We start from the raw sequence: 26,671 nt of genomic DNA on the forward strand, positions 1-26,671 counted from the left end.
ATTTTTTTTTTTACTATTATTTGATTTAAAAACATATTATTATATTAGTTAAATCTTTTTATTTCTAAAATACTATTCATATTTCAAAAACATTTGTCCTCCAAATCAAAATCAGGCGGTGTAACCAACATGTAGGTTGCCACTTGCCAATTTGTTGTCATGTGTATGTATGTATATATATATATATATATATATATATATATATATATATATATATATATATATATATATACACTGTATATACATTTATGAAAAGGCACATATGGAGTAACCCTTTCTTCTCAAGTATTTTTTTAAGAATATCAAGAAATTTTCTCTGGGTTACTCCATATGTGTCTACAGTGGCGGGCCATGCATTTGAAGTCTAGGCCTTCAGTGTGATTCATGCCATTAAGAAACAGTTTCACAATGAATAAGACACCCTATGCCTTTGGGCATCATACATTATGTCGCAGCTAACTATTAATACCAATTGACATTTTAAAAACACGTCCACGCACGAAAGCCAGAACTTGAAACAACACTTAATGCTCAAGCAAGCCTAATTTTAACTGCAGCATGACTGTTTTGTGAAATGAATGTCTCCAGAACAGACATTCAAAAATCATAATTTTTCATATGAATCTACCAAGGAGGTCTATAATACCTGGAAAAATCTATCGTCAGGGTACACGGTTATGCTGTGTTCCATTCAAGTTGGATGTGGGATATTCCTACTTGATATCTCTGACCATAAATGCATTCCATTCCCCGATATTCGGAACTGCAACGCTCCCGTTAGCTTAACAGGGGTTTGACTCTCATTAGAGATGTCTCCTAGCAACCCGACTGATAAACAATGCTGCAGCGCTAGCATTTGTGCTTCAGGTGTACGATTATCAAAAGAGATTATAATTTACCATGTTTTATACACCTGTTTCTGCAGGCGTTTGTTAAACAAGCTTTAATATGTGATGTGGAAACTAACTCATTTATCGATATTACTTAATAAAGTGAATGTTTATCACTTACTTTGTATATCTCCTTGAGTTTGTGTGACATGCATCTCGGCGAAATCAGAGTTGAGAATTTCTGCATGAGCCTACAAGTTGTAATTCTGACTTCAAGATGCATTCCATTGCACTTTTCCTAGTAAAAAGCTGTAAAATACGACTTTCCGAGTTGAATGGAACGCAGCACTACTTTTCAAAACTTGATCCGACACTGAATTCTCAAGCAGCCTAATTTACACTTAGAAAACTCCTGATGTTGCTATAACAATGCAAAAAGCACTTACCAATTTTCTTGAAGTAAAAATCAGCCCTTCTTTCCTGTTTAATAAATTAAGCAATCACACGGTCATGCAGAACATCTCGTGTTTTTAAATCCATAAGGATCTCTTACTCAGTGGTGATGAGGCAGTGATGACAGCCGACTCGTCAGACAGCTTGATCTTACGCTTTTCACTCTTGAATTACGTACATCACTTAAAGTGTGATTGCGTCACTCAAGTCCAGCTAGAAAGCCTCGACCGGGACATATCCTAAAGATCACACCCAACAAGAACAAATAAATCAATCTGATTGGCTGATGAATCTGACAATCTGACTTTAGTTGCTTATTCATTTGCACTGTTGAGGGATTCTGTGGAAATTCTGAAGGCCTGAAGGGGTGGAGCTCAAACTCACGCGCTACTTCGGGCATGTGATTTGTGAAACAGTTGTCACACTTTGCTTGTATGCATCAAGGAATAAATTCAGACTAGATAAACTTTTCGCTTTTCTCTATTTGTTTGTAGATTAATTAAGAGTGGAAAGCGATTAAAAATACATAGGCAAAAAGGTGATTGAGAATGAAAGGATGAAAAATATGTATTTATTTGGCATGTTAGTCCAGAGAATTCACCACTGTGTGCCTATATATATATATACATATATATATATATATAGTTTTTTACATTAATGATTTAGGTAAATCAAACAAGCTTTTTTTTTTTTTTTTTATGAATGATTTAGCTGTGTACACACGTGTATTCAAGGAGCAAGGAAAAATAATTTTTATTATGTATGTCTTGTTGTCATATTATTTGTGTACTGGAAGCTTCTGTCACCAAGACAAATTCGTTGTGTGTGTATGCATGCTTGTCAATAAAGCTCATTATGATTCTGATTCTGAAAAATCAAATTTGTCCAACAGTAGACTTAATTTCCTATATATAATTCAAAATATAATTTGTAGTGTATTTCTATTGCTTTTGGTGTGAAATATGACTTGGAAAGATTTCATGAGATTCACCCATGTTGTTTGCCATTCGCCACAGTAACTAGGCCTTACCAGGCCACACTAACTCATCTATTCCCATCCTCAGGTTGATATCAAGAACATCCATTCTGGTCAACTCCCAGACCTCCGCCTTCCATCCAGTCCACATGACTAAGCCACGCAGAAGCCGTGAACAGCCCACCAACACCTGCGTTCTCGGTTAAAACAAGGTAAGCCTCAATGACATCATATTTCATTAGCACAGCCACACATTGCTCCATTTACAAGCCACTTACTCATTGTGGCAAATGAGGAAATGCTGTGGTCCATGTCAGGCTCGGTTGCAAATCGAATGGTTTATGGCTGGGCAGGGCCTGAGGACATTATTTACATACACTTAACTAATGGTTGTTAACTTATCTCATTTGACCTTTAACTCTTTATTGCTTTAATCAAAGATGTCATCGGCCAATGAGAATGGAGTCAGCAGGTCTAGCAATACCAGCCGAGAGAAAACGTACAAAAAGGTACATTATTTTCTTCTTATTTATTTATTTGATAATAAAAATTATTTGGATTATTTTATTCATGGCAAACCTATTAAAATTAAAAAAACATGTATTTATTTAATTAATTAAATGTATTATTATTTATTTACAATTACCCTTTTTCAGGAAAGCGTTTAAAATTACATTTTTCGGGGGGCACTAGTGAGCAAGCCATGGAGTAGGTTGCATTTTGGTGAGCTCTGCTAAAAGTTAAGTTAAGTGCATATTTTGGCACTTTGTGCTCATATTATGGCATAAGACATTTTTCAAACTTGCAGTCTCTGTTTTGTCATTTAATTTTTGTGGACATAAATGGCTAGAAGACTGCGTCAATACGCCTATCAAGGAAAGAGCGCAAACATGTCCAGCCGCAAGGATTTGAAGAAAGCAAACAGGCAAATATGGTGGACGAACAGGCTGAATGAAGGCGAACATTGTTTCACTCTTGCGGTCAGAGATTAAGACTACATTTGCTGAGGGGGCCTGGGTAGCTCAGCAAGTAAAGACGCTGACTACCACACCTGGAGTCGCAAGTTCAAATCCAGGGCATGCTGAGTGTCTCCAGTCAGGCTTACTAAGCAACCAATTGGCCTGGTTGCTAGGGAGGGTAGAGTCATATTGGGTTAACCTCCTCGTGGCCACTATAATGTGGCTCTCGCTCTTGGTGGGGCGTGTGGTGAGTTGTGCGTGGATGCTGTGGAGAATAGCATGAGCCTCCACACGTGCTAGGTCTCCGCGGTAACACGCTCAACAAGCCACGTGATAAATTACGCAGATCGACTGTCTCAGATGTGGAGATTCCTCCTCCACCACCCAGATTGAGGCAAGTCACTACACCACCACGAGGACTTTGGGCAACTGGGCATGCAAAAATTGGAAAAAAACAAAACAAAATAAAAAGACTACACTTGCTGGAGAATTCGAAGATATAAAGTCTGAATTGCAGGCTGTCAAAACTGAGGTGGTTGGCGGTATTGAATTGCTTCAATCGGAGTTGGAATCTACAAAAAAGATGGTGAGAGAGGTGGAGCAGAGCTTCTCGGCTTTTTCGGATGAATTGACGGGCCTGCAAAAGATGATACACAAGATGGAATCAGAGATTGCCAGCATACAGAAAAAATGCATGGATATGGAGGGGCAAATGAGGTGAACTAACATTCATATTTTGAATGTTTCGGAAGGACCGGGCACGAGTTCTTCAGCATTTGTTTCAAAATTGCTGTAGGAGGTTCTAAACATGGATAGAGAAGTGTTGATTGACAGGTCGCATCGCGGTCTTCAGCCGAGACAATTTGGTGGCAAACCTCGAGTAATAGTGGCTAAAGTGCACTATTATCAAGACTGCATGCAGTTAATTCGCCGGGCCAGGGAGATCGGATCTCTGCAGTACAAAGGAACAAGCATATTCATATTTCCAGATTACTCTGCCAGTGTGATACGTGCAAGGTCTGCTTTCAATGAGGTCAAGAAACTTCTTTGAGGACGAGAAGGTATCCATTACGGCATTTTCCATGCAACCAGACTCCGTATCAAATATGACAGGATCGAAAAATAGTTCACGGATTCGATGGAGGCGATGGCATATGTGAAGTCAACTATTGCATCAAGCAATGATGGATAGGTTTAATGATGATAACTAACTGGACATGACTGTATACTTGACACGATTCTTTGATTACTATACTATGGGTAAGAGAACTAAGACTGTCGAGATAATAAGAGACATTTTACATGATATAATTTCAGCCAGATTTATGACAGCATATTTGCAAGAGTGCCTCTTTAATGTGGTTACGTTTTCAGCGGAGTAACCTGTAAGACTAGGGTTCCTCTTTAAAAAGCACTTTGATGTGTGGATTTGTCTGCGATGGGTTGTTGATCACCATAGTTCAACAGGTGATGAGGGTGGGGAATGTAGTGCATCAGGAGTTTGCTGTATTCTTTTCGACTGTTTTTGCTGGATCTGTGAGGGTTTTTTATTATTTCTATTATTTTGGAGGTTCAAATACACAATGCAAATAAGTTATAACAAATCAAGACATGGCTAATACACAGAGTTTCGTTAGCTCAGCAGGTTGCCAAGTAACATTTGCAAGTTGGAATGTAAAATTGTTAAACCACCCTGCCAAACGCAGGAAGGTGCTTTCACATCTGAGCAATCTGAAAGAAGGGATTGCGTTTCTTCAGGAAACCCATTTATGACCATCTGATCATTTCAGACTGAAAGGGGGTTGGGTAGGTCAAATTTATCATTCTAATTTTAGTGCTAAGTCAAGGGGCACAGCAATTTTAATAAACAATAAATTTCCTTTTGTATTGTCAGCATTAGATGCAGATTCTGCAGGCCAATATGTCATAGCAGTGGGTAGATTGTATAATACAGAGCTTTTTAGAGAAAAGACTCATGCTTCAAACAGAATTCAACCTTCTATCCATTAAGCGAATTGAAAACCTTATTAATAAAACACAGTACAAATCATTTGAATATGGTGACAAAACTGGGAAAATCCTTGCATATCAGTTACGGCAGAAAACTACGTGTCAGTCCATTTCCGAAATAAATGATAGCTCGGGTGTCAAACAGATGAGCCACTCTCGGATTAATAAATGCTTTCGTAATTTTCTCTGATTTATATTCCTTAGAATCACTTAGGATGGAGTCTCTGTTTGAATCTTATTTTAGTAATATAAATACACCCAAAGCTGAAGAGGGAATGGCATACATTTTAAAGAAACCGTTCTCTATTGAAGAGTTTAGTGCTACAGTGAAATCTATGCAAAATTGTAAAGCCCCTGGGCCTGATGGCTTTCCAGGTGAATTCTTTAAGAAGTTTACAGGGAACCTAGCTCCTACTTTATTATCAGTATTTGAAGAATCATTTTCCTCTGAGTCACTACCCCCGATGATGCGGCAGGCAGTCATATTACTAATTTTAAAAAAGGATAAAAATCCCCTTGAATGTGGCTCATGCCAGCCCATCTCACTCCTAAATGTAGACAGCAAATTACTGGCTAAAATGTTGGCTCGTAGATTAGAGTCCATTTCACCATCTGTAATATCTGATGATCAGATTGGGTTTATAAAAAATCGGCAATCATTTTTCAACATTTGTCAACTCTTTAATGTCCTTTGTGATCCCACTCCATGCGATACTCCAAAGATAGTGATATCCTTGGATGCTGAGAAAGCCTTTGATATTGTGGAGTGGGATTACCTTTGTTATGCACCAGAAGAATTTGGCTTTGGTCCAAGATATATTCAGTGGATTAAAACAATATATTTCTCTCCTTCAGCAGCAGTCCATACAAATAATAATATATCTCCTTATTTCTTACTACAAAGAGGTACTAGACAGGGCTGTCCATTATCTCCCTTGCTGTTCGCCCTGGCAATTGAGCCTCTGGCAATTGCATTATGAGATGAGGCCAGCATCAAAGATATATATAGAGGAGATATCGAGCATAGGGTATCTTTATATGCTGATGACATTCTTATATATATATATATATATATATATATATATCTGATCCTCCTACTAGCCTCCCAGAATTACACAAACTATTAGATGTGTTTGGCCAAATTTCCTGATTTAAAATACATTTACAAAAGAGTGAGATCATGCCTATAAATTTTATGTCTCAAACAAGTTTGTTTGCCTCGTTCCCCTTTAAAGTAAACACTAACAAATGTAGGCATATGGGTTATGCACAAGTTCAAAGATCTTTACACTGACAGTATTTCCCCATTTCTTACGGATTTGAAGAAAGATTTTGAATGCTGGAACTCGCTTCCATTGTCACCGGGAGGTAATGAGTTAATGTTATTAAAATGAATGTTTTGCCCAAGTTTATTTACTTGTTTCAGTGTCTCCCTATCATTTTAACCAAAACTTTTTTCCTAAATCTTGACAAGCTGACATCTAGCTTTATCTGGATTAATAAAACCTCACAAATGCGGAAAAGTATCTTACAGCGAGATCGATCTCGTGGTGGTCTGTCCCTCCCCAATTTTCAGTATTATTATTGGGCTTCTAATATAAGAGCATTGGATTGTCTGTCCAAGGGAAGAGTTTAGTCCTATATTGCTGTTGACAGAGGTTGCATCCTGTAACACTGTTTCAATAAGATCACTTCTCTGCTCTAAAATACCCTTTTCAGAACCAGTGTCCAAATACTCTGCTAATCCAATAGTAATTTAGTCTCTTAAAATTTGGGCACAATTTAGACGAGAATTTGTATTAATAGATCTTTCGATACATACCCCCATAATAAAAAATAACATGTTTATTCCATCCTTTACTGGTGATGCTTTCAAAACATGGGTTGCCAACAGGCTTACTACACTACAAGACATGAATACGGTTGATGGTTTTATCTCTTTTGAACAGCTAAGAGCAGAGTTCAACATATCTAATTAACATTTCTTCAGATATCTCCAGCTTTGCAATTTCCTTTCTTCGTGTTCAAAAAGTTTCCCATTGCCACCACCTAAATCCCTTCTAGATACTGTCCTGGAACTTAACCCAAATACTAAAAATATTATTGGTAGGGTGCATTCCTTACTTAACTCAGAAGATGTAAAGCCTTTGAATCTATTAAAAAAACAATGGGAAGACAAACTCAAATTACAAATAATAGAAGAAATCTGGCAAGTTGTTTTAGATTGGATATACTCCTCCTCTATTTGCATGCATCATATTGTCATTCAATTCAAAGTTGTCCATTGATTGCACTGGTCAAAAGTTAAACTAACTAATTTCATACCACATATTGATTCTATATGTGACAGATGCAAATTAGAGCCAGGCAGTCTTTCTTGCACACATGTTTTGGTCATGCCCTAAACTTGCAAGCTTTTGGGAATCAATTTTTATCTTTTTTTCCAAAGTCTTAGGAATACCAATTGAGCAATCTCCAATTACTGCAATTTTTGGAGTACTAGAGCTAGATCTTGGAATAGATAACAGTGTTAAGATGATAATGGCATTCTCTACCCTTCTAGCCAGATGCCTCATACTGTTCAAATGGAATGATAGCCTTCTGCCTGCCTTTACTAATTGGATTAGTGATATTTTGCACCATTTGACTTAGGAAAACTTTTTATAAAATCTGGCAGCCTGTCTTGTCACATGTAGAAAAAATGGATCCTAAAGTTGTTTTGTCCTCCTGAACTTTCATCACTATCCTCCTTTGGTTTAGTATTTTTACTCACAGTTTTGTAATTAATATGGTATTTAGCATCTGTAACTTGATAAATGTATTTTCGTGGCCTTGTTTATTTTATAAGAATACATCTGCTGGAAATTTGTTTCGCTTTATGTATACAGTACATACATTTATGGGTATATCTGTGTGGCAGCATCTGATGCTCTGTTGGAGTGGGATTGGGGATGTTCTTATTCTGTATTACTATTAAAAGAACAATAAAAAAAAAACTTTGATTAAAAAAAATTAAATTACATTTTTCAGAAAAATCAACCTACAAATGGCTTAATGTTCTCTCTGCACATTAAGCTAGTATTTTCATGTAAAAAATGCCACGTTCCAGCTTTAAAAAGCTTTTTTTTGTGTTTGTCTATTAGTGTTTGTATTTCATAAGTTTGATTTATAGACTCTTCCTGCGTTTAAATATTAACCTCAATAGCATGTAAATGACGCATTGATACACGCTAGCCAATGTCAATAAATTGTCTCTGAACACCCCTCTTTAGTCTGACGAACGCGCTACGTTTTTCCAATCACCTTGTCTCCAATGATGATTTCAACATGTTGATAGTGTCAACTCAGCTCATTGTTGGTATCATCAGCAGCCTGTTGAATCTGTCCAAGATTCCAGGAGTTTATGGTGTACATATTTAGAAGCCACCAACATGTAGCCTACTTTTCTTGTTAGGGTTGATCAAACATTTTCAGTGAACCGTGCTCAAGAGGTTTGACCCACAGATGTCATTTGTTTAACCAAAGGAGATTTCCGTCTTCATGCAAGTTCAGTCTCAAGGGTTCCCACGGTCGTGGAAAGCCTGGAAATATTTTGAATTTGTGTTTTCCAAGCCTGGGAAAACCATGGAAATTAATAAAATCTTAAAAGTCATGGGCATTTCTATAGTGAATATACATTTTTCTAGTTATGCTCTGCTCTGAAATATTTCATCAGCTAGATATTGCTCTTGTAGAGTAAAATTGCGCACAAGCCAAAGTTATGTCTGATTTAGGAGTGAATCGTTCTTTTGTGTCAGTTCTTTTCAATGGATCAGATTCACAAATTGATGATCCAAATGATTCATCTGCAAATTGGACTGAATTTGAATTATTTTTAAAAGTCCTTATCCAGTAATCTGACATGAAAGTTCATGTAAAAGTTGGAAATAGAGTTTAATTTAGAAGTTTACATATACTTAGGTTGAAATCATTAAAAACTTTTTTGAAATCATTTTTATTAACCACTCCACATATTTCATATTAGCAAACTATAGTTCTGGCAAGCCATTTAGGACATCTGCTTTGTGCATGACATAATTTTTTTCATACAGATTGTTTCACTTTTAATTGACCATATCACAATTGCAGTGGATCAGAAGTTTACATACACTTTTATGTTAAGTTAGCTGTGCTTTAAGCAGTTTAGAAAATTCCAGAAAATGATGTCAAGCCTTTAGGCAATTAGCCAATTAGCTTTTGATAAGCTAATTGGAGTCAATTGGAGGTGTACCTGTGGATGTATTTTAAGGCCTACCTTCAAACTCAGTGCCTCTTTGCTTGACATCATGGGAAAATCAAAAGAAATCAGCCAAGAAATTGTGGATCTCCACAAGTCTGGTTCATCCTTGGGAGCAATTTCCAAATGTCAGAAGGTACCACGTTCTTCTGTACAAACAGTACGCAATTATAAACACCATGGGACCATGCAGCCATCATACCGCTCAGGAAGGAGATGCATTCTGTCTCCTAGAGATGAATGTAGTTTGGTGCTAAAAGTGCAAATCAATCCCAGAACAACAGCAAAGGACCTTGTGAAGATGCTGGAGGAAACAGGTAGACAAGTATCTATATCCACAGTAAAATGAGTCCTATAGCAACATAACCTGAAAGGCTGCTCCTCAAAGAAGAAACCACTGTTCCAAAACCACCATAAAGCCACACTACAGTTTGTAAGTGCACATAGGGACGAAGATTGGTCGCAAATGGGTCTTTCAAATGGACAATGACCCCAAGCATACCTCCAAAGCTGTGGCAAAATGGCTTAAGGACAACAAAGTCAAGGTATTGGAGTGGCCATCACAAAGCCCTGACCTCAATCCGATTTTGTGGGCAGAACTGAAAAAGCGTGTGCGAGCAAGGAGGCCTACAAACCTGACTCAGTTACACCAGTTCTGTCTGGAGGAATGGGCCAAAATTCCAGCAACTTATTGTGAGAAGCTTGTGGAAGGCTACCCAAAAAGTTTGACCAAAGTTACACAATTTAAAGGCAATGCTACAAAATACTAACAAAGTGAATGTAAACTTCTGACCCACTGGGTATGTGATGAAAGAAATAAAAGCTGAAATCATTCTTTCAACTATTATTCTGTAGTTATCCTAACTGATATAAGACAGGGAATGTTTTCTATGATTTAATGTCAGGAATTGTGGAAAAACTGAGTTTAAATGTATCTGGCTATGGTGTATGTAAACTTCTGACTTCAACTGTAGATATGAAAATTAACTGGTCAATTTCTGTGCATCTAAAAAAAAAAAAAAAATGGTAAAAATTTTTTCAATGTGTGTGTGTGTGTGTGTGTGTGTGTGTGTGTGTGTGTGTGTGTAGACTAATTTGTTTGCTTTTTACCAAAGGGTTTTTTTTTTTTTTTTCTTTTTAAGACCACTTCATCTGCCCTTAAAGGAGCCATCCAGCTGGGCATTGGTTACACAGTGGGGAACCTGACCTCAAAACCTGACCGAGATGTACTCATGCTGGACTTCTATGTGGTGGAGAGTGTGTTCTTACCCAGGTATGGACAGAGGACAATGTATTTGCTGCATTTGCTGCAAAGTTTTGATAGAGAATTTATACCAGTACAGATTTTTGTTATTGTCAAAAAGGTTCTAAATGGTCTGGAATGAGGAAATTTCCCATTCTCACTCATAATTTGTTAACCATTGCATTGTCTGTGGCATTTTAGTTTGGGTCAAATGCTGCTCTTGTAAACAAGGAAAGCGTAAAGACCCAATGAATTTAAAATCATGATTAATATTATTCTTTTTATTTTATTTTTAAGGAAAGAAATTATGATGTGTGTAATGTGTGCAAGTTTTATACATTTGTGTACATGACACTCATAGCATAATATTTGTGCTACTTGGTGAGTCTGTTTTTCAGCCACAGTATTACTTTTTTTTGTTTAAAAGTGACTTAACATATTAATGATAATGTAAATTATTTCCAATATAATAGGAATTAAAAGGAACACATTTCTTGTTGTCGATGAAGGGCCGTTTGAGCCTTATTGATGAACAATGTGGATACATAAGACAAAAAAATGTTGGGTAACACTGGCCTAGATAATCAGCAAGGCCATGAAAAATGAAACATATTTCTGTGTAGGAGATTTGCACATTGTTACGATGTAGAGTCAGGTCAGTCAACTGGCCTACATTGGCTTGCTATTATGCCAGTACTTGGATAATAGCACCAATTCACAGGTCATTTGTGATTGTTTGGATCATGTTACACAATGGGCATGGATTTTGGTTTGTCTAGTTAAGTCTGTAAACATCTAATGCCTGGAGTGTTGTCTGAGAAGTGCCCTGAAAAAATAACAACTCTGTAACCCACTTTTGAAGTTCACTGGCAATTTTTGTTTATCGTAAGTGATTATGTAGGTATTTTTTTTAGTGATTATGACACCATTTAGTCCCTTAAAGTCACACGTTTTCATTAACAATTAAAATGGTGTTAATCCAAATACTAATGATGTGCCTCATAATATGAAGTGGAATGGGGGAAAAAATAAAAAGCACAAAAGTGGGTTACAGGATATTTTTTTCACAGGGCTCGGCTCGCTTACAGTACATTTCATCATGTTTGACTGATTTGGTTGACCCTGGTCTTTTGTGTTACTGTCAGTCTAGAATGACTAGGACCGCCTTGTCTTCAGGCATTTATTACTGTTGTATGTCTCCGGAAAATATTACCTCTGGTGTTTACTGCTGGTGGGTCACATTGCAACAGGGACACACTGAATGGTCTAAAGATTAAATGTGTCTCTGTTCCTCTGGGATAAAGAAGCATTTAGGTTGGGTAACAGTTTCTCACTATTTCTGGTCTTCTTGAAGGATCCTCAAATTCTGCCCTGAAGCTTCTTGTCCTGGGGAATGTAATAATAATTAACAAGCCACAATGTTGATTTACAGTACATGTAAATTTTGTTGTTTGTGATACCTGAAGCACAAACTTTCCCTTTTGTAGTGAGGGGAGCAATCTTACCCCAGCGCACCATTATCCAGACTTCCGTTTCAAGACATATGCACCATTGGCTTTCCGCTACTTCCGGGAGCTGTTTGGGATCAAGCCAGATGATTACTTGGTAAGACACAATTTAATTTAATTTTTTTGGCCACTGTTTATTAAAGGGGTCACAATATGAGGAATCAAATTTTCCTTGATCTTTTAAAATATAAGAGGTCATTGTACTGTAAAAACAAACTGTAAGTTTCAGAATTCAAAACTTCCTCTTCACTGCAAAACGAACATTGTTGAAACCAAGCTGCAAAAACGACTTGTTCTCTTCTTCCTCCACATTGTGATGTCACACTGTGGAAGACATTTGCATCTGACCACCTCCACAACACATCAATGCCTACTTTACCTTTTTATTTGCATGCCCCGCCCAGTACCATTGAGCAATGTGATGGCAAGGAGAGAGCAGGTCAGTCAAGAGCAGAGAGCCAATCCGAACAGTGGGCAACAGTGGGTTACTGTCAAGTCTTAAAGGAGAAGCAGCACCAAAACAGAGCGTTTCTGACAGACTTTAATAATATTACAAGTTAACCTCAATGACAATTTTAGAATAATAAAAAGGCATGCCATGACCCCTTCAAAGGAATAGTTCAACCAAAAAATGGAAATTTGTCTTCAACCCATGTCGTTTTAAAACGGTATTATTTTTTCACTTTTGTGAAAAACAAATGGAGATGCTAGGCAGAATGTCCAATCTTTGGTTTTCCGTATACAAAATCAGATGTTGTTTTTTTTGTTTTGTTTTTAATACAGTTTACTTCCAAAAAGGATCAAATAAAGTACCATAAAATTGTAATTTCAAAGTCTTCTGAAGCCATATGACAGCTTTGTGTGAGGAAAAAGACAGATTTCAGCTGTTATTCACTAATAATCAACCTCTCCATTGGAACTTTCAAATAAAATTCATGCTGGTGTTTCAATCTGATAATGTCGCCTTTGGATACCAAGCGGCAGGTTTGATGTCATTGATGCAAAACACTATTGGTACTTGTCAAGTCGTGACAAATTTTAAAATGCAGTAGCAAAATATAACTGCAAGGAGCAATACCCTCAAGCCCATTATCGGCAGCATGAGCAGCCAAAGAAGAATCATGACACGTTTTAAGTTAGAATCTGATGAATGCTGTAGGAGTTAGAAAAAGTGTTCAATGATTAAAAAAACATCCATTTTAAAAATATCTAAAAATAGCTATTTTTCAGAATTCTTGTCCAGTAGGTGGCACTGTTCCGAAACTGCTCTGGTATTATCGGGGCATGATGGTCATCACATGTAACAAGTTTAGTTTTAATAGGCCAAAGCGTTGCCAAGATACAGCCCTGAGACCTGTTTGGAGTGCTCGCAATGAAATTCACTGATTGGCCAGTGGTGGCTATGTATCAAGATACGTGACTAAGCTCATGGTCAATGATGGAAAGTCTGACAAAGACACTGCATGCAAATTTTGAAGTCAATTGGACCAATGGCTCCATGGTTCGAGCCACTTCCACATTGCTTCCTGTTACAGCGCCACCAAATGGCCAAGCCCCGCAACTTTGTGTATTCTCAGATTGAGCCCTATTAGGCAAATTGTATTCCTCAGGATTAAGTTTATTGTTTAACAAACACAATGCTCTCAGTCAATCCAAAATGTAATTGAACCTCAAACTTGAATGTTTAACAAAGAAAAAGTGAGTTTTGTCTTTCTCAGGGGAATATATAAGTGTGCACAATTATTAGGCAACTAAATAACAAAAGTAATTTCCCAACTCAATTGTTTGTTCTCAATTTTTAGAGTAGATGCAACAAATAAGTAACACATGAAAATTTAAATAATATTTTTAGCCTTTCAAAATTATTCAGTGACCAATATAGCCACTCTACTTTTCAATAACCGCCATGAGCCATCCATCCATGGAGTCTGTCAGTTTCTTGATTTGTTCACGATCAACTTTCGCTGAAGCGGCAAACACAGCCTCCCAAATGTTGTTCAAAGAGGTTTTATTGTCTTCCCTCACTGTAAATCTCATGTTTGAGAAGGGCCCACATGTTCTCAGTAGGATTAAGTCAGGTGAGGAAGGGGGCCAAGTCATTATTTGGGCATCTTTGAGGCCCTTGCTGGCTTGCCAAGCAGTGGAGTACTTGGATGCATGTGATGGAGCATTGTCCTGCATAAAGATCATGGCCTTCTTGAATGCTGAGGACTTCTTCCTGTACCACTGCTTGCAGAATGTACTTTCCAGAAACTAGCAGTAGGTTTGAGAGTTGAGTTTCAGTCCATCTTCAACTCGAAATGGTCCAACTACCTCATCCTTAATGATAGCAGCCCATACCAGTACCCCTCCTCCACCTTGCTGGCACCTGACTCGAAGTGGTGCCCTGTGTCCATTAGTGATCCAGCCATGGGCCCATCCATCTGGTCCTTCAAGAGTCACTCTCATTTCATCTGTCCATAAAACCTTTGAAAAATCTGTCTTCATGTGTTTGACGCTTCAGCTTGTGAATATATTCAGTGGTGGCCGTGTTTCAGCCTTCTTGACCTTGGCCATGTCTCTGAGCACTTGACACCTTGTACTTCTGGACACTCCAGGAAGGTTGCAGTTCTGGAATATGGTAGCATTGGAGGATATTGGGTTCCTGGTAGCTTCACGTTTAAGTCTTTTGCAGTTAATTTGCGCCTTTTCTTCATGCGTTTTTTGCGCCCCAGTTGACTATTCGAAACAAAACTTTTGATTGTCCGGTGGTCACGCCTCAATAGTTCAGCTATTTCAAGAGTGTTGCATCTGTCTGAAAGGCATTTTACAATATTTGACTTTTCAGTGTCAGTTAAATCTCTTTTTTTTTTGGCCCAATTTACCTGAGGTAATGAAGCTGCCTAATCATTATGCACACCTTGATATAAGGTGTTAGTCACTTTCGCCACACCCTCCCTCATTACACAAATACATACCACCTGAAAATTTTTGAATCCAATAAGCATAAGTTTATATGGTTTGGAGTTGGAAAATGTGCATGGAAATAATAAGATCAGAATACTCACTTAATAATTGGGCACGCAGTGTATAAGTGTCAAATTTGGTGAAAATATCTCATTCCATTTAAGTTATATCCATTTACGTAAAAGCGGAGACAACTTAATTTCATCTGCCTGTTTTTGGCACTTACAATCGAAATTTTGCCATGTTGCTCAATAACTCAAAGAACTTGCTTAGAGCGATTTCACTAGTGGTGGTTTCGTTCCGATCAGTCGAACAGCCTAGAAGCAATTCGCTAAAGTATTTTCAGAACTTTTTTCAAAATGGCAACAGGCCATAAGGCGAACAATTGCAAATATGGTATCGTTGCGCTCGGCAAGTCCTTACGAACATAGCGAGATCAGTCTCGTGAAAATAGACCAATGCCATCAAAAGTAATAAGCTCACAAAGTTATATAATTGAATTTTTTTGGCCACTAGGTGGTGCCAGATCCAAAATTCTCCAGCACCTTCAGGGCATGGTGCTGATCACACAAAGTTTCGTAACAATACACCAATGTGTTCACAAAATACAGCATTTTACGACAATTCAAAATGGCAGACGCCAAAAATGGCCGACATGGGAAAATTGGGTATCGTTCGACTCAGTATGTCGCACTAAATCTAGAGACCAGTTTCTTGATTTTTCACCAAAGTGTTTAAGAGTTATAAGCCAGTTATAAGCAGTTTTTTATCTTTTGACCAGTATGGGGCACTGTGCCGAAACACTGCATGTCACCTCAGGGCATGATGGCCATGACACATACCAACTTTCGTCAAAATCCGTTTAAGCATTGCGGAGATACAGCCTCAAGTCCAGTTTAGCATGTTCTTCGTCTAATTCGTTGAAGCGTCATTTGGAGAAAATCGGATGAATGACCTAGGACAAGTCCGAAAAAGTTTTTTGAAAATTCAAAATGGTGGAAAATCTTGTCGGGCGGAAATTGAAACCATGGTATACTTTCGACTCGGCATGAGCTCTGGAATCAGGGGAAAAAATAATTTTGTCTAGGACTTGCGTTTCAAGAGTTATTGACGTAAACATGAGTGAAACTTTGACCTGTTGGTGGCGCTAAAGGGTTTGAGCTAGACACTCCAAATTTGCTGTGTTAACAGTTTAGAATGTCCTCTATCAATTTCATAACTTTCCCATGAACGGTTCTATGGGCTGCCATAGACTTCCATGGCAGAAGTAGAATAATAAATATAGCTGCAAGCAGCAATTAAGGGGCCAAGCACATTAACCATTATTAGTCATAACAATGGCAAAAAATAAGTAAAGCAATCTGGTCATGATTTTAGGCAAAATGGTTGAAAAACCATGAATACTATCAAATGCATTAGGACATAAAAGCTTATTACTTTTGACCAACAGGTGGTGCTATCACCAAATTGATATGGTGTGGTCAAGGTGCAGTCATGAAGACACAAAGTTTCATGTCAATACGCCAAAGCGTTGCCAAGATGGTGCCAGAATGGTTTTCAGGCTCTGTGCCATCAAATTCATTGTTAAATGAAAACGGTTTGGTCTATCAACGCGAAATCCATAACTTTTTGTCAGCGTGGTCTGAAGGTGGTCTGATTAGATTTTGGTTAAAATCTGACAAATGCTCTAGGAGTTCGAAAAAGTAGGTTTTTAAAGGATTTCAAAATGGCGGACAGGAAGTTCGATCGATCATGGCATAATTGGTATCCACGTTCTCTGAATACTGCCATCTGAATAAGCGGTTGAATGCAGTCAAGTAATTTATAAATTTCCCTTTTTTATTTTAATGTACAGTTTATGAATATTTGCTTGGTTATGTCTAAAGTTAACTTGAATAATTATGTTATTGTGCTTTTGTAAGTCTGTCTGAAACCATCGGGGCTGTTTACACCAAATGAATTTTTACATCTGTTTGTACAGTTTTTAATAGTTTATGTGAACATGTGCTAGATGGATGTCTTTGACTTTGAGACTGCGTCTCACGCAGCAACGCTGCATTTTTAAAACTAATTTAAAAACGCAACTTGAAACGCCTGTGTTTGTTTCCTTCGTTTAATCAAGTCTCAGTCATATTACAGAAAAATGTTAGTTGACTAATGTTTTTTTCGATTTTCATTGACAAATTATAAGCCATGCCATTTCACTATGCCAAATTGACTAAAATGAATGAATATAACATGATTTAAATATTGACTAAATTTAAATGACATTTTCATCAAAAGACAGAAGTTAAAATAAACATAAGAATGTGTCTGGTTGAATGGCCCCTGAGGTGGTGGCTTCATACATAAAATGCTGCCTGCCTGATCTCATTCGAGCTGTTAATTGCCTCCTGTGCTCTTTAACATCTAATGGGTGTGTAATTAGCCCATCCGAGCAGTATCACTGTTAGGTGTCTGTTAAGTCTGGTCTTTCCGTGTAATTTTTGAACCTGCACTCTCACCCCCAGTTAAATGAATCTACTGTCTGCTACTTTCAGCTTGCATTAGACAAAAGTTATTGAGTAGTGCTTGCTCACGCAAAAAGCCGCCTCCAGTTTATAGGGCATTGCTAGGTGGTTGCCAGGATGTTCTGGGTGGTTTTAGGTTGTTGCTTACCTACTGGTCTGTCAAAAGAGTCCACCCCCTAGTCTCGATGAAATTCTGGTCCTTAATTATGGCTTGGGTCTGTCCTTAAATGTAAGTCTATGGAATCATGGAAAATGGATAATCATAAATTTAATACAGGGTCAGGGGTTTCTTGAAATCCCTGATCTTAACTATGAGCATAAGCAATCGATAATATCAAGGAAGAGAAATTCGAGGCCAGGACTGCTGAGTTTGTGCAGTGCAGATGTCGGGTTTTATGATGTCACTAACGACATGGGGACTACCTTTTTACATAATACAAATTTAAAGCTAAAGATTTAATTTTGCATTTGCACATTTACATAGTCACATGGGAATTCCTTAATATTTGCATATGGCCACACACTGAAATATATTTATGCATAAAGTGGGCATGAACCAAGGGCACAATAGTGGTAACGGAAACAAAACTACCTTAGATATACTTCAGAGAAACTTAATGTACTTAAGTCCTTTGATATGCAATACTAGCATACTGCCTACTATTATTAGTATGCAGAGTGCAACTATAAATATTTAAAACCCTAATATGAAACATTGTTATGACCTCGCTGCATTGCATGTTTAAGTCTGTGCTATCTAGTTATCATCTCAGACATAAGTAAATATGGTTATGTTGCATTTTTAATTAAACTTTACATTTTGCCAATCTACTCATAATAAATTAAAAGAATGTAAAATTCATTTACAGTATGCAGATTTTCCTAATGCACAGGATGACCTTCACTCACATGCAACATGAGTTCATGAGACTACAAAATACTGTAGTATTCGCATACATACTGCAAATACACAAGGCATTTTTCAACGGCTGCGCACGCACTACTGTGTTTCCGAAGTACTTTTGTACAACAATACATTTCAAAATGTAGATGTTTTTGTACTGTAATTGGGCACTAAACTTTTGGATGTCTTTATAAAATAGGAATGAGAAAAGGATGAAATGGATAAAAATGGAGTACTAAAATAAAGGAATGGGTGAGGCAAAAGATGAAGAAATAAAGTGCCGCTTCTTGAGTTTGTTCAGAGATTATTGAGCAGAGACAGGCCACTTCTATTAAAATGAATGGGAGAAATTGGAACTCTCAACCAAGCAGCTCTGAGCACTCAACGGATGTAGAAAGGAAGTCCCGCCTTACAGTTAAAAGAGCCAATCACCTTTTAGATACAGACATAACCTGTCAATCAACTCTAGAACGCGTATGCGCATTAGCTATACAAGCCGTTTTTTAGCGTAATATGAGAGAATCACAATTTATGATTCCAGTATTGTCAGAATTTATTGCTGATTTGAAATATGTTCTTTGATCGTAATCTTGACCAACCATATTTGAGATTTTGGCCTTTCTCCATTCAAGTAGATAGGAGCTGCACTGGCATGACTGGAAATAACCTCCCGAGAGCCTTCCAAAGAAGGCCAACAGTTGACTGACATGCTAGAAAGACTTTGATTTGTTTTCATTTTTGTAATTATGCAGGATAGGGCAGAGGAAGTGCAAGCTAATTAAGAAGCCACACGCGCACACAAGCAATGACTCGCAGAAGTACATGCAAATGGCCATGTGTTTGAGCTCGGGGTACAACGTGACTTTCATTAGGCACACTCTGAATGTGAGAGTCTGGCCTCAGTTCAATGCTGTCCTCGCTGTTGTCCTTGGAACTTCTCCAGCACAGAAACCTCCGTAAAAATGTTTGCTTTAAGACCTCATAATGTTTGTCATTTTTTTTTACTGAACCCTATTTAAACTGTGGGACATGCAGACAGTAATAAGGTTGTCTTTCAGTGTGTAAGAAACCTTTTTTTGGGATAGTGCCATAAAACAGTCACAAACATGTCAGTCAATGAGCTGATCTTTTATGAGTGATGTTTAAACAATATTTCAATGTTTTTGTGTTTACTCCTGTTCATTTATGCGTTGTTTTTGAAGTTATGTGCAGATATATAAAATGCTCTCGGTTGTTGGTCTTTAGTAAATGTCCCAGGGTGCCTCATTATAAATTGCACATGCTGGTGTTGTTGTAGACTTGTGCATTTCAGATTTCTCCTAATTCTTGACTAGATTTGCATTTCCTAAAGGAAATGGCAGTGCTTGCAAGGCAGCAAAAGAATAGTGTTAAAGTTGTAGATAAGCTTAGGTTGTAGGCTTTGGTTCGGCAGCAACAACCAGAGGTTGATTTTTTTTTTTTTTTTTTTTTTTTTATTAAAACTAACAGATTTCCGATTTCCTTTGTTTTATGATGGTCATATTCAAACTGACTTGGAAACTTTTTACCAGGCCTTCATTTATTTTTGGTACTTTTCAAATGCATTTTATATATGGATTGTTTTGTTTAAGCCTTGTTGCTGACCCAGACTTCTAATTTTAAACGACGAAAATCATTATGCGTTATTAACTTATTACGTGTTTAAAACTGATCTAAACAAAGTGTGAAATAAACTATTTAATTTTATTACTACGTATTGTGTGAACATGAGTTCTATCAATTTTTCAAAATGTAAAACTGTTGTGGGATTCCCCAATACCAAATAATTTTACCCCCAATTTTTTTTCATCCCTCAAAAGTTAGTGTACTTGTTTAATAAGTTGACAAAAGTATCAGTGAAGAGCATGCTTGAGGTGAAATATGAGACAAGTGATGTTTAAAGAAAACAAAGAAAATTCAAGGTAAATATCACTTCGAATATATCACGCAGAATATTTAATTGTGTGTTTAGGATACATGAAATTATTTATAAAATTTAGCCTTAACGAGACAAATTGTATTTTAAAAATGTTAAATGGGTCATGTCATTCTATCACTGTATACTGCTGGTCAATTGAAGGGTTTTAAACTTGACTTAATTTTTAAAAAAGTTTACAGACTTTAAATAGCAGACTGAAGTCTGAAATTATTTACTAAACAATTTTTTGAATTAAGTCTGCACATTAAGGTTTACGACCTGAATTGCAGAAATTGTGGAGTTGAGAATTTCATGTTTAAAAAAACCCAAAACAAATTATCCTTGCTAACCCTGTGATTGCCTGTCTAATTTTGTGCTATTAATTAATTTCTCTCTCTGCAGTATTCCATTTGTAAAGAGCCCTTGATTGAATTGTCTAATCCGGGCGCCAGCGGCTCGCTCTTCTACCTGACCAGCGACGATGAATTCATAATCAAAACTGTCCAGCACAAGGAGGCGGAGTTTCTACAAAAACTGCTTCCAGGATACTACATGGTAGGTCTCACTACAGCATTTATTCTCCCCAGTAAAGAGGGGTTGCACGAAACAGGTACTTACCTCAGTAGCTGCCTTTATACACTGGACACAAAGTATTTAGATAAAAATGTATTAATGTCATTGCATAAGACAAAATATCAAAGTGGCATTTATTTTAAAGAAAGCTCTCACACCCTTACCAAGTATTTAGACACTAAAGGTTTAAAATTATACTGTTCAAAATGATGATAAATGTATTTTGGCATTGATTATCAAGATTGTTTAGATGGTATTGTTATAAAGGAGTTCTTAATGGCCAGGTTACACAGGTCATATGTCCTCTGTCTCTTTTTCCAGCCATTCCAGTTCAGTATGATGTGTAAACACTGTTGCTAATAACCATAGATGAATGGCTAACAAACCTGATTTGTATGTGTTGCGTAACCATTGCTGGTATAGTCACGACATCTATGCTGGAAACTAACTGGACCAGTCAAAGAAAAGATTGTGTTTACATACTCATTAAAGGAATAGTCCACCCAAAAATGAAAATTCTATCATTTTCTATCCCACGTGTATGACTTTCTCTCTCTTCTGTGGAACTCAAGGTGAATTTTTGAAGAATACAGTATCTTGGCTGCTCTTTCCATTTAATCAATTTAATCAAGGTGAATGGGGACTAGGGATATCAAATTAAAAAACAAAAAACAGAAGTACAATAAAAGTGGTCCATATGAATTGTGCGCTATATTCCGAGTCCTCTAAAACCATACCGTACAGTAGCTTTGTTTGAGGACTGTTCATCTAAAAAATCTGCTTCATGTGGTAACATCTAAATTAACTGGTTTGATTCAAGTAAAAAAATATGAATTTACATCCCTTAACCAACCTGAATTCATTAGGTTACACCAACAAAACTAATCAAGGCTAAAGATCAAATAGAAATAGCACCTTAAGGTAACCAATTTTTACAGTGTAGCTCTCAAATCAAATATGGCACCATTAAATGCATTGTGTCATGTTTGACATCAATAATGGTTGGTCACAAGACACATGTGATCAAATGTCATTGGTTCTGTGTCCCGTGGAAGAATTTTCATTTTTAGGGGGAACTTATCCCTTAATCTCAGCTGCATAAATTATTATCTGACTTGCTGTTATAAATTCAAATGAAGCTGAGTTTCAGTTTGACTAACAAAGTCATTTCTTTCCATTTGTTTGGACAGAACCTCAATCAGAACCCGAGGACTCTCCTACCCAAGTTCTATGGGCTTTACTGCATTCAGTCTGGAGGAATCAACATTCGTCTTGTGGTTATGAACAATGTTTTACCACGGTCTTTAAAGATGCATTACAAATATGACCTGAAAGGCTCCACGTACAAGAGGCGGGCATCACGAAAAGAGCGGGAAAAGGCCTGCCCCACATATAAAGACCTAGACTTTGTGGACATGCACGATGGCTTGTACTTTGACACAGAGACTTATAACGCCCTTATGAAAACGTTACAGCGAGACTGCCGGGTGAGTGGGCTAATCTCTGATTCCCTGTTGATCTGTCAGGTCTGGATTTCAGTTGCATATCCCCATTCGCATACTTTGCACACAATCCTACCTAAATAGTATTCAAGATAAGAATTGGTACGTCATAATACGTTGAAATTGGTATGTCAAAGGTGCCCAGATGGTGTACTATCCCTGCAAAAAAGACCATCTTAAACCAGTTAAAGGTGGTTTGCTGGTCATAGTTGGTCTGGCTGGTCTACCAGCCTGGCTGAGCATGTTTTCTGCTGGTCTAGCTGGTTTCTTAGTCTGACCAGCTGACAAGTGCCCAAAACCCTTCTTAAACTACTATCAAACTAGACCAGTCTGACCCATGGAAACCAGCCTGGTGGCCTGCAAAGACCAGCAAACCACCTTAGGCTGGTTTTAAGATGGGGTTTTCAGTAGTGATTTCCATTTTTGTTTTTGACAGAAGAGCACAATTAAGAAACAAAGATATAGTTGCCACATTTGTGTGCCACAGATTCTATGATGCCCAATCTAGATTTAATTAAACTTTATCATCTGGACTGAGTGTTTTATGTTCTTGCATGTGTTTTTCTGTCCGTGAAAGGAAACATGACATTTGGGGGATTCCAGAAATACCATGTAGGTTTAGATTTCCCCCAGATTTTATATAGATCAGTACCAGGGTCAGAAATTAGCTGTTCTATTAAAGGGCAACATTTGCCCTCTGGATTTGATTTGAACCAAATGAAAAATATAAGGTGTGATCCTTTTATGTCAAATACAATTTATTCTGTTGATTAACACATCAATAACTAGATTTGAGAATTTACCTTTTACCCATAAAGTTCAATCAACATCAACTATACTAACTCTGTATACAATATTATGTATAATTAGGCCTTAGAGGAATTCATTATGGGGCATTTTTGTCACTTTCGGTGGCATTTTTGTCCAGAGCCCCCCTCCTGATTAGCACCATTGATAAAGATTGTAAGTAGCAACATTACTACTGAACTGCATTTCAAGTAGCATTACAGTAGTTTAGCTGTTTTTTTTAAAATGGTGTAGGTTTTCCAGTTACAAGCTACTTTTTGCGCAGTGCTTTTTCATGCTACAAGGAACAGTGAAGTGTGACAAATTCTAAATTGCTGTTTTTGTTGCAATGTATTGCACATACAGAGCAAACTGATGTAGTAACCTATGAGCTCTCCTAGAATCATCACATATTCCAGACTCCCCTCACAGTGAAACTGGAAACAGTAGGTTGACTAACTAAAATCGGTCTGTTTACCAAAATTCGAAACACCGCCCCCTGTGGCCAAAGTGATAAGTGCTGTTGGCTGTATGGGCATGTGTGAGCTCCTTTTTTTTTTTTTTTTCAAAGATCCACAGAGGGGCAACAAAAGTGAGATTTTAAGCTAGTTGTTTTCAGCTGTATAGGCTGTAATGCAGTGCAGAGGAATGCATGCTTTATAAACCGTACACCCAAACCTAAACGTAACCATCAGTGGAGTAAACATTTAATGTTAGGGGTAAAATGCAATCTCTGTCAAGCTCATCACTGATTATGTGAATGCTATTACTTCCTGGTTTCAATGCGGGATCCAAACCTGGGTCTCCAACACTGCTGACACGATGCGCTTCCGGTCGCACCACAAGGGAAGGTAAACATGCTCGAGCTCATGCAAAAATGTCTGATGTGAGATGGTACTTGTCAGTGAGTCGGCATTATGTGGCCGATCCTAGGATACTGGAATTCTTGCAAACAACATGCAGACTTCCCGTGTGATCTTGTTGCTTATGATGTATGTAACATTGGAGAGTCTGATTTATTTTCAGTCAATCAGTTTATTTGGATGGTTCATGTAAACGAACCAGTTCAAAAATGTATTCACTTGTGAGTGAGTAAATGGTGACAATTAAAATTTTTGGGTGAACTGTCCTTAACTACTTTCAATTATGAGTAGCTTATAGCTTGGGAAACTATAGATTCAAAGTAGCTTCCCCAATGCTGACTTCAGGGAGTCATCTGTCCCTCTAACGAATGAAAATGATGCTCTTTCTCGTCCTTATTCACAAGTACTCACTCTGAGGAGATGCCACAGTTTCATGGAAAACAAGCTCATGACAGTTTACGGCCTCACAGTAGCTTATTAACAGATTTAAAATGTGCCGAGTGGCAACCTCTCCGTTCAGCTGGGAAAACAAACCGCATAAATCCAGTCTGGCATTCCTTTCTATTTCAGAATATCATGCTCTCGACATGGTCTAGTAGATACTGTTGTTGTTCGCATAATTTTTCCATGAGATTATTTTGAAAACAATCGGGCAGTATTTTCCCTCCTAGACAATTTCCATCAGTGCTTAATTTGAGGCATTTGTTGTGAACATTTAATGTGTTTGTCTTCCATGGTCTGTTGTAATATTCCATGATATATGACAGTGTTTGACAACCATAGAAAAACAGTCTTTTGTTTTCCAAGAAAATGTACTGATGTAGCCAAACTACATGCGTAATGGTCTACTGATTTACATTTGTTAATTTGACAGACACTTATCCAAAAGCAACTTACAGTGCCTTCAAGATGTATATTTATTAGGGCTGTCAATCGATTCAAATTTTTAATCAAATGAATTACTTGATTTGCTGATTAATTCATTAAATTAATTGCATGTAACCATATTTGTAGAGAAAGGCCCCCAAATAAAAAATTCTATATAATGTTAAATTATTATAAATAATCATATTTAATAAATATAATAATTCAGAGAATTAAATACATTGTTGTGGCATACAAGTAAAGCATTGATTAGGCAATATAAAAAGTGGCTTTATAATGCAATATTGTTTTTCCATATTATTGAACATAATTATTGGCCTACTGTCCTTAGCAATCCATTTTGCAATTGAATTCTTCAGTCTGTCCGAGGGAGATTTATTATAAGGGCTTTGTAAGGCATGTCTATGTACAGTACACAGACGCTTTTGGAGCATCACGATGCATGATTGCATTGCCTCACAAACACAGCATTTTAGGACGCTGTCTCAAGTAAAAATATATTTTACCCCTGCATTCTGAATTGAATCTTGAGCTGTCTGCAGTCTTTATAGTTACATTTGCACCTCTTGCTCCCTTCTGAAAACATGAAGGTGGAACTTAAGCTTGAATTGCTCCGATAGGGGTATGATTAATTATGTATATTTTTAATGCATAATTTTTTATATAATTAGTTGCACTGAATTAACACGTGAAATCGGAAGCGTTAATATTTATCAGTATGTGTATTCCCTGGGAATCAAAACTGTGACCTTGTGTTGCTAGCACCTTGCGATTGAGCTTACAGGTAATAGCTCCTATAAATACACGGTTGTGATCTGGTGTCTCAGATGATTCTCTTAAAATTCTTCATAGAAATAAAAATAGACATAAGACGGTTGTCGACATGGAGTATTGAAACCAGAATGCAGTGTCTTCCAAGGACAAATGCTGCATCTGATATGTTCATTTTTATTTTACTACTTGGTTTCCCATCAAACCAAACGGTTAACAACAAACTACAAGTAAACAGTCAAGTAACTGAATTACCCAAACCAATGTGGCCTAATGCTGAACTGAGTAACCGGCAGTCTGTGGCCGCCTAGTGCTTCTCAAATTCTTGAGAAGGGCTGGCACTTGGCCAAATGAATTTTTTACTGTTCATTTTGTTTACCAACAAACAATTTTCACAATGTTGCCATTTTGGTGGCATTCCAGACATGACATGTTTGTTAAAAAGATTAGAGACCGAGCGTTCCATTTATAACTGTCCGTTTCCTGAAAAGGCAACATTTCTTTCTTGGCAGCTCAAGTACTTTCTGTCTGGCCCCTATGAGCGCTGAACAGCTAAAAGGATCAGCTGTAATGTAAGTCACAAGAGGGCCAGGTTAGGAAAGATTGAGAACTGAAGTTTTATACAATAGTGACCATGTTTGGTGAAAGTCAGGGCACTGTAGACCACGAGAACTCCCTGTGATTTAGTCTGGCATAGCCAGAGTTTTGATTTGGAAGTCTGATCCAAATCACAGCTTATT

The 26,671-nt window shown here is 37.4% G+C and overlaps 1 protein-coding gene across 1 annotated transcript in view; it reads left to right on the plus strand.

The window, feature by feature from the left end:
* LOC127423928 (phosphatidylinositol 4-phosphate 5-kinase type-1 beta-like) overlaps window positions 1-26,671 on the plus strand; it is a 69,375-nt gene that overhangs the window by 22,006 nt on the left and 20,698 nt on the right. The window contains exons 2-7 of the mRNA XM_051668629.1: window positions 2,348-2,471; window positions 2,700-2,768; window positions 10,647-10,777; window positions 12,235-12,352; window positions 20,954-21,106; window positions 22,315-22,611. Of these exons, the coding sequence (XP_051524589.1) occupies window positions 2,700-2,768; window positions 10,647-10,777; window positions 12,235-12,352; window positions 20,954-21,106; window positions 22,315-22,611 (768 nt within the window). The 5' untranslated portion in view covers window positions 2,348-2,471. The remainder of the gene's footprint in view (window positions 1-2,347; window positions 2,472-2,699; window positions 2,769-10,646; window positions 10,778-12,234; window positions 12,353-20,953; window positions 21,107-22,314; window positions 22,612-26,671) is intronic.

This window comes from Myxocyprinus asiaticus, chromosome 33 (assembly GCF_019703515.2).
Source record: "Myxocyprinus asiaticus isolate MX2 ecotype Aquarium Trade chromosome 33, UBuf_Myxa_2, whole genome shotgun sequence".
NCBI lineage: Eukaryota > Metazoa > Chordata > Actinopteri > Cypriniformes > Catostomidae > Myxocyprinus > Myxocyprinus asiaticus.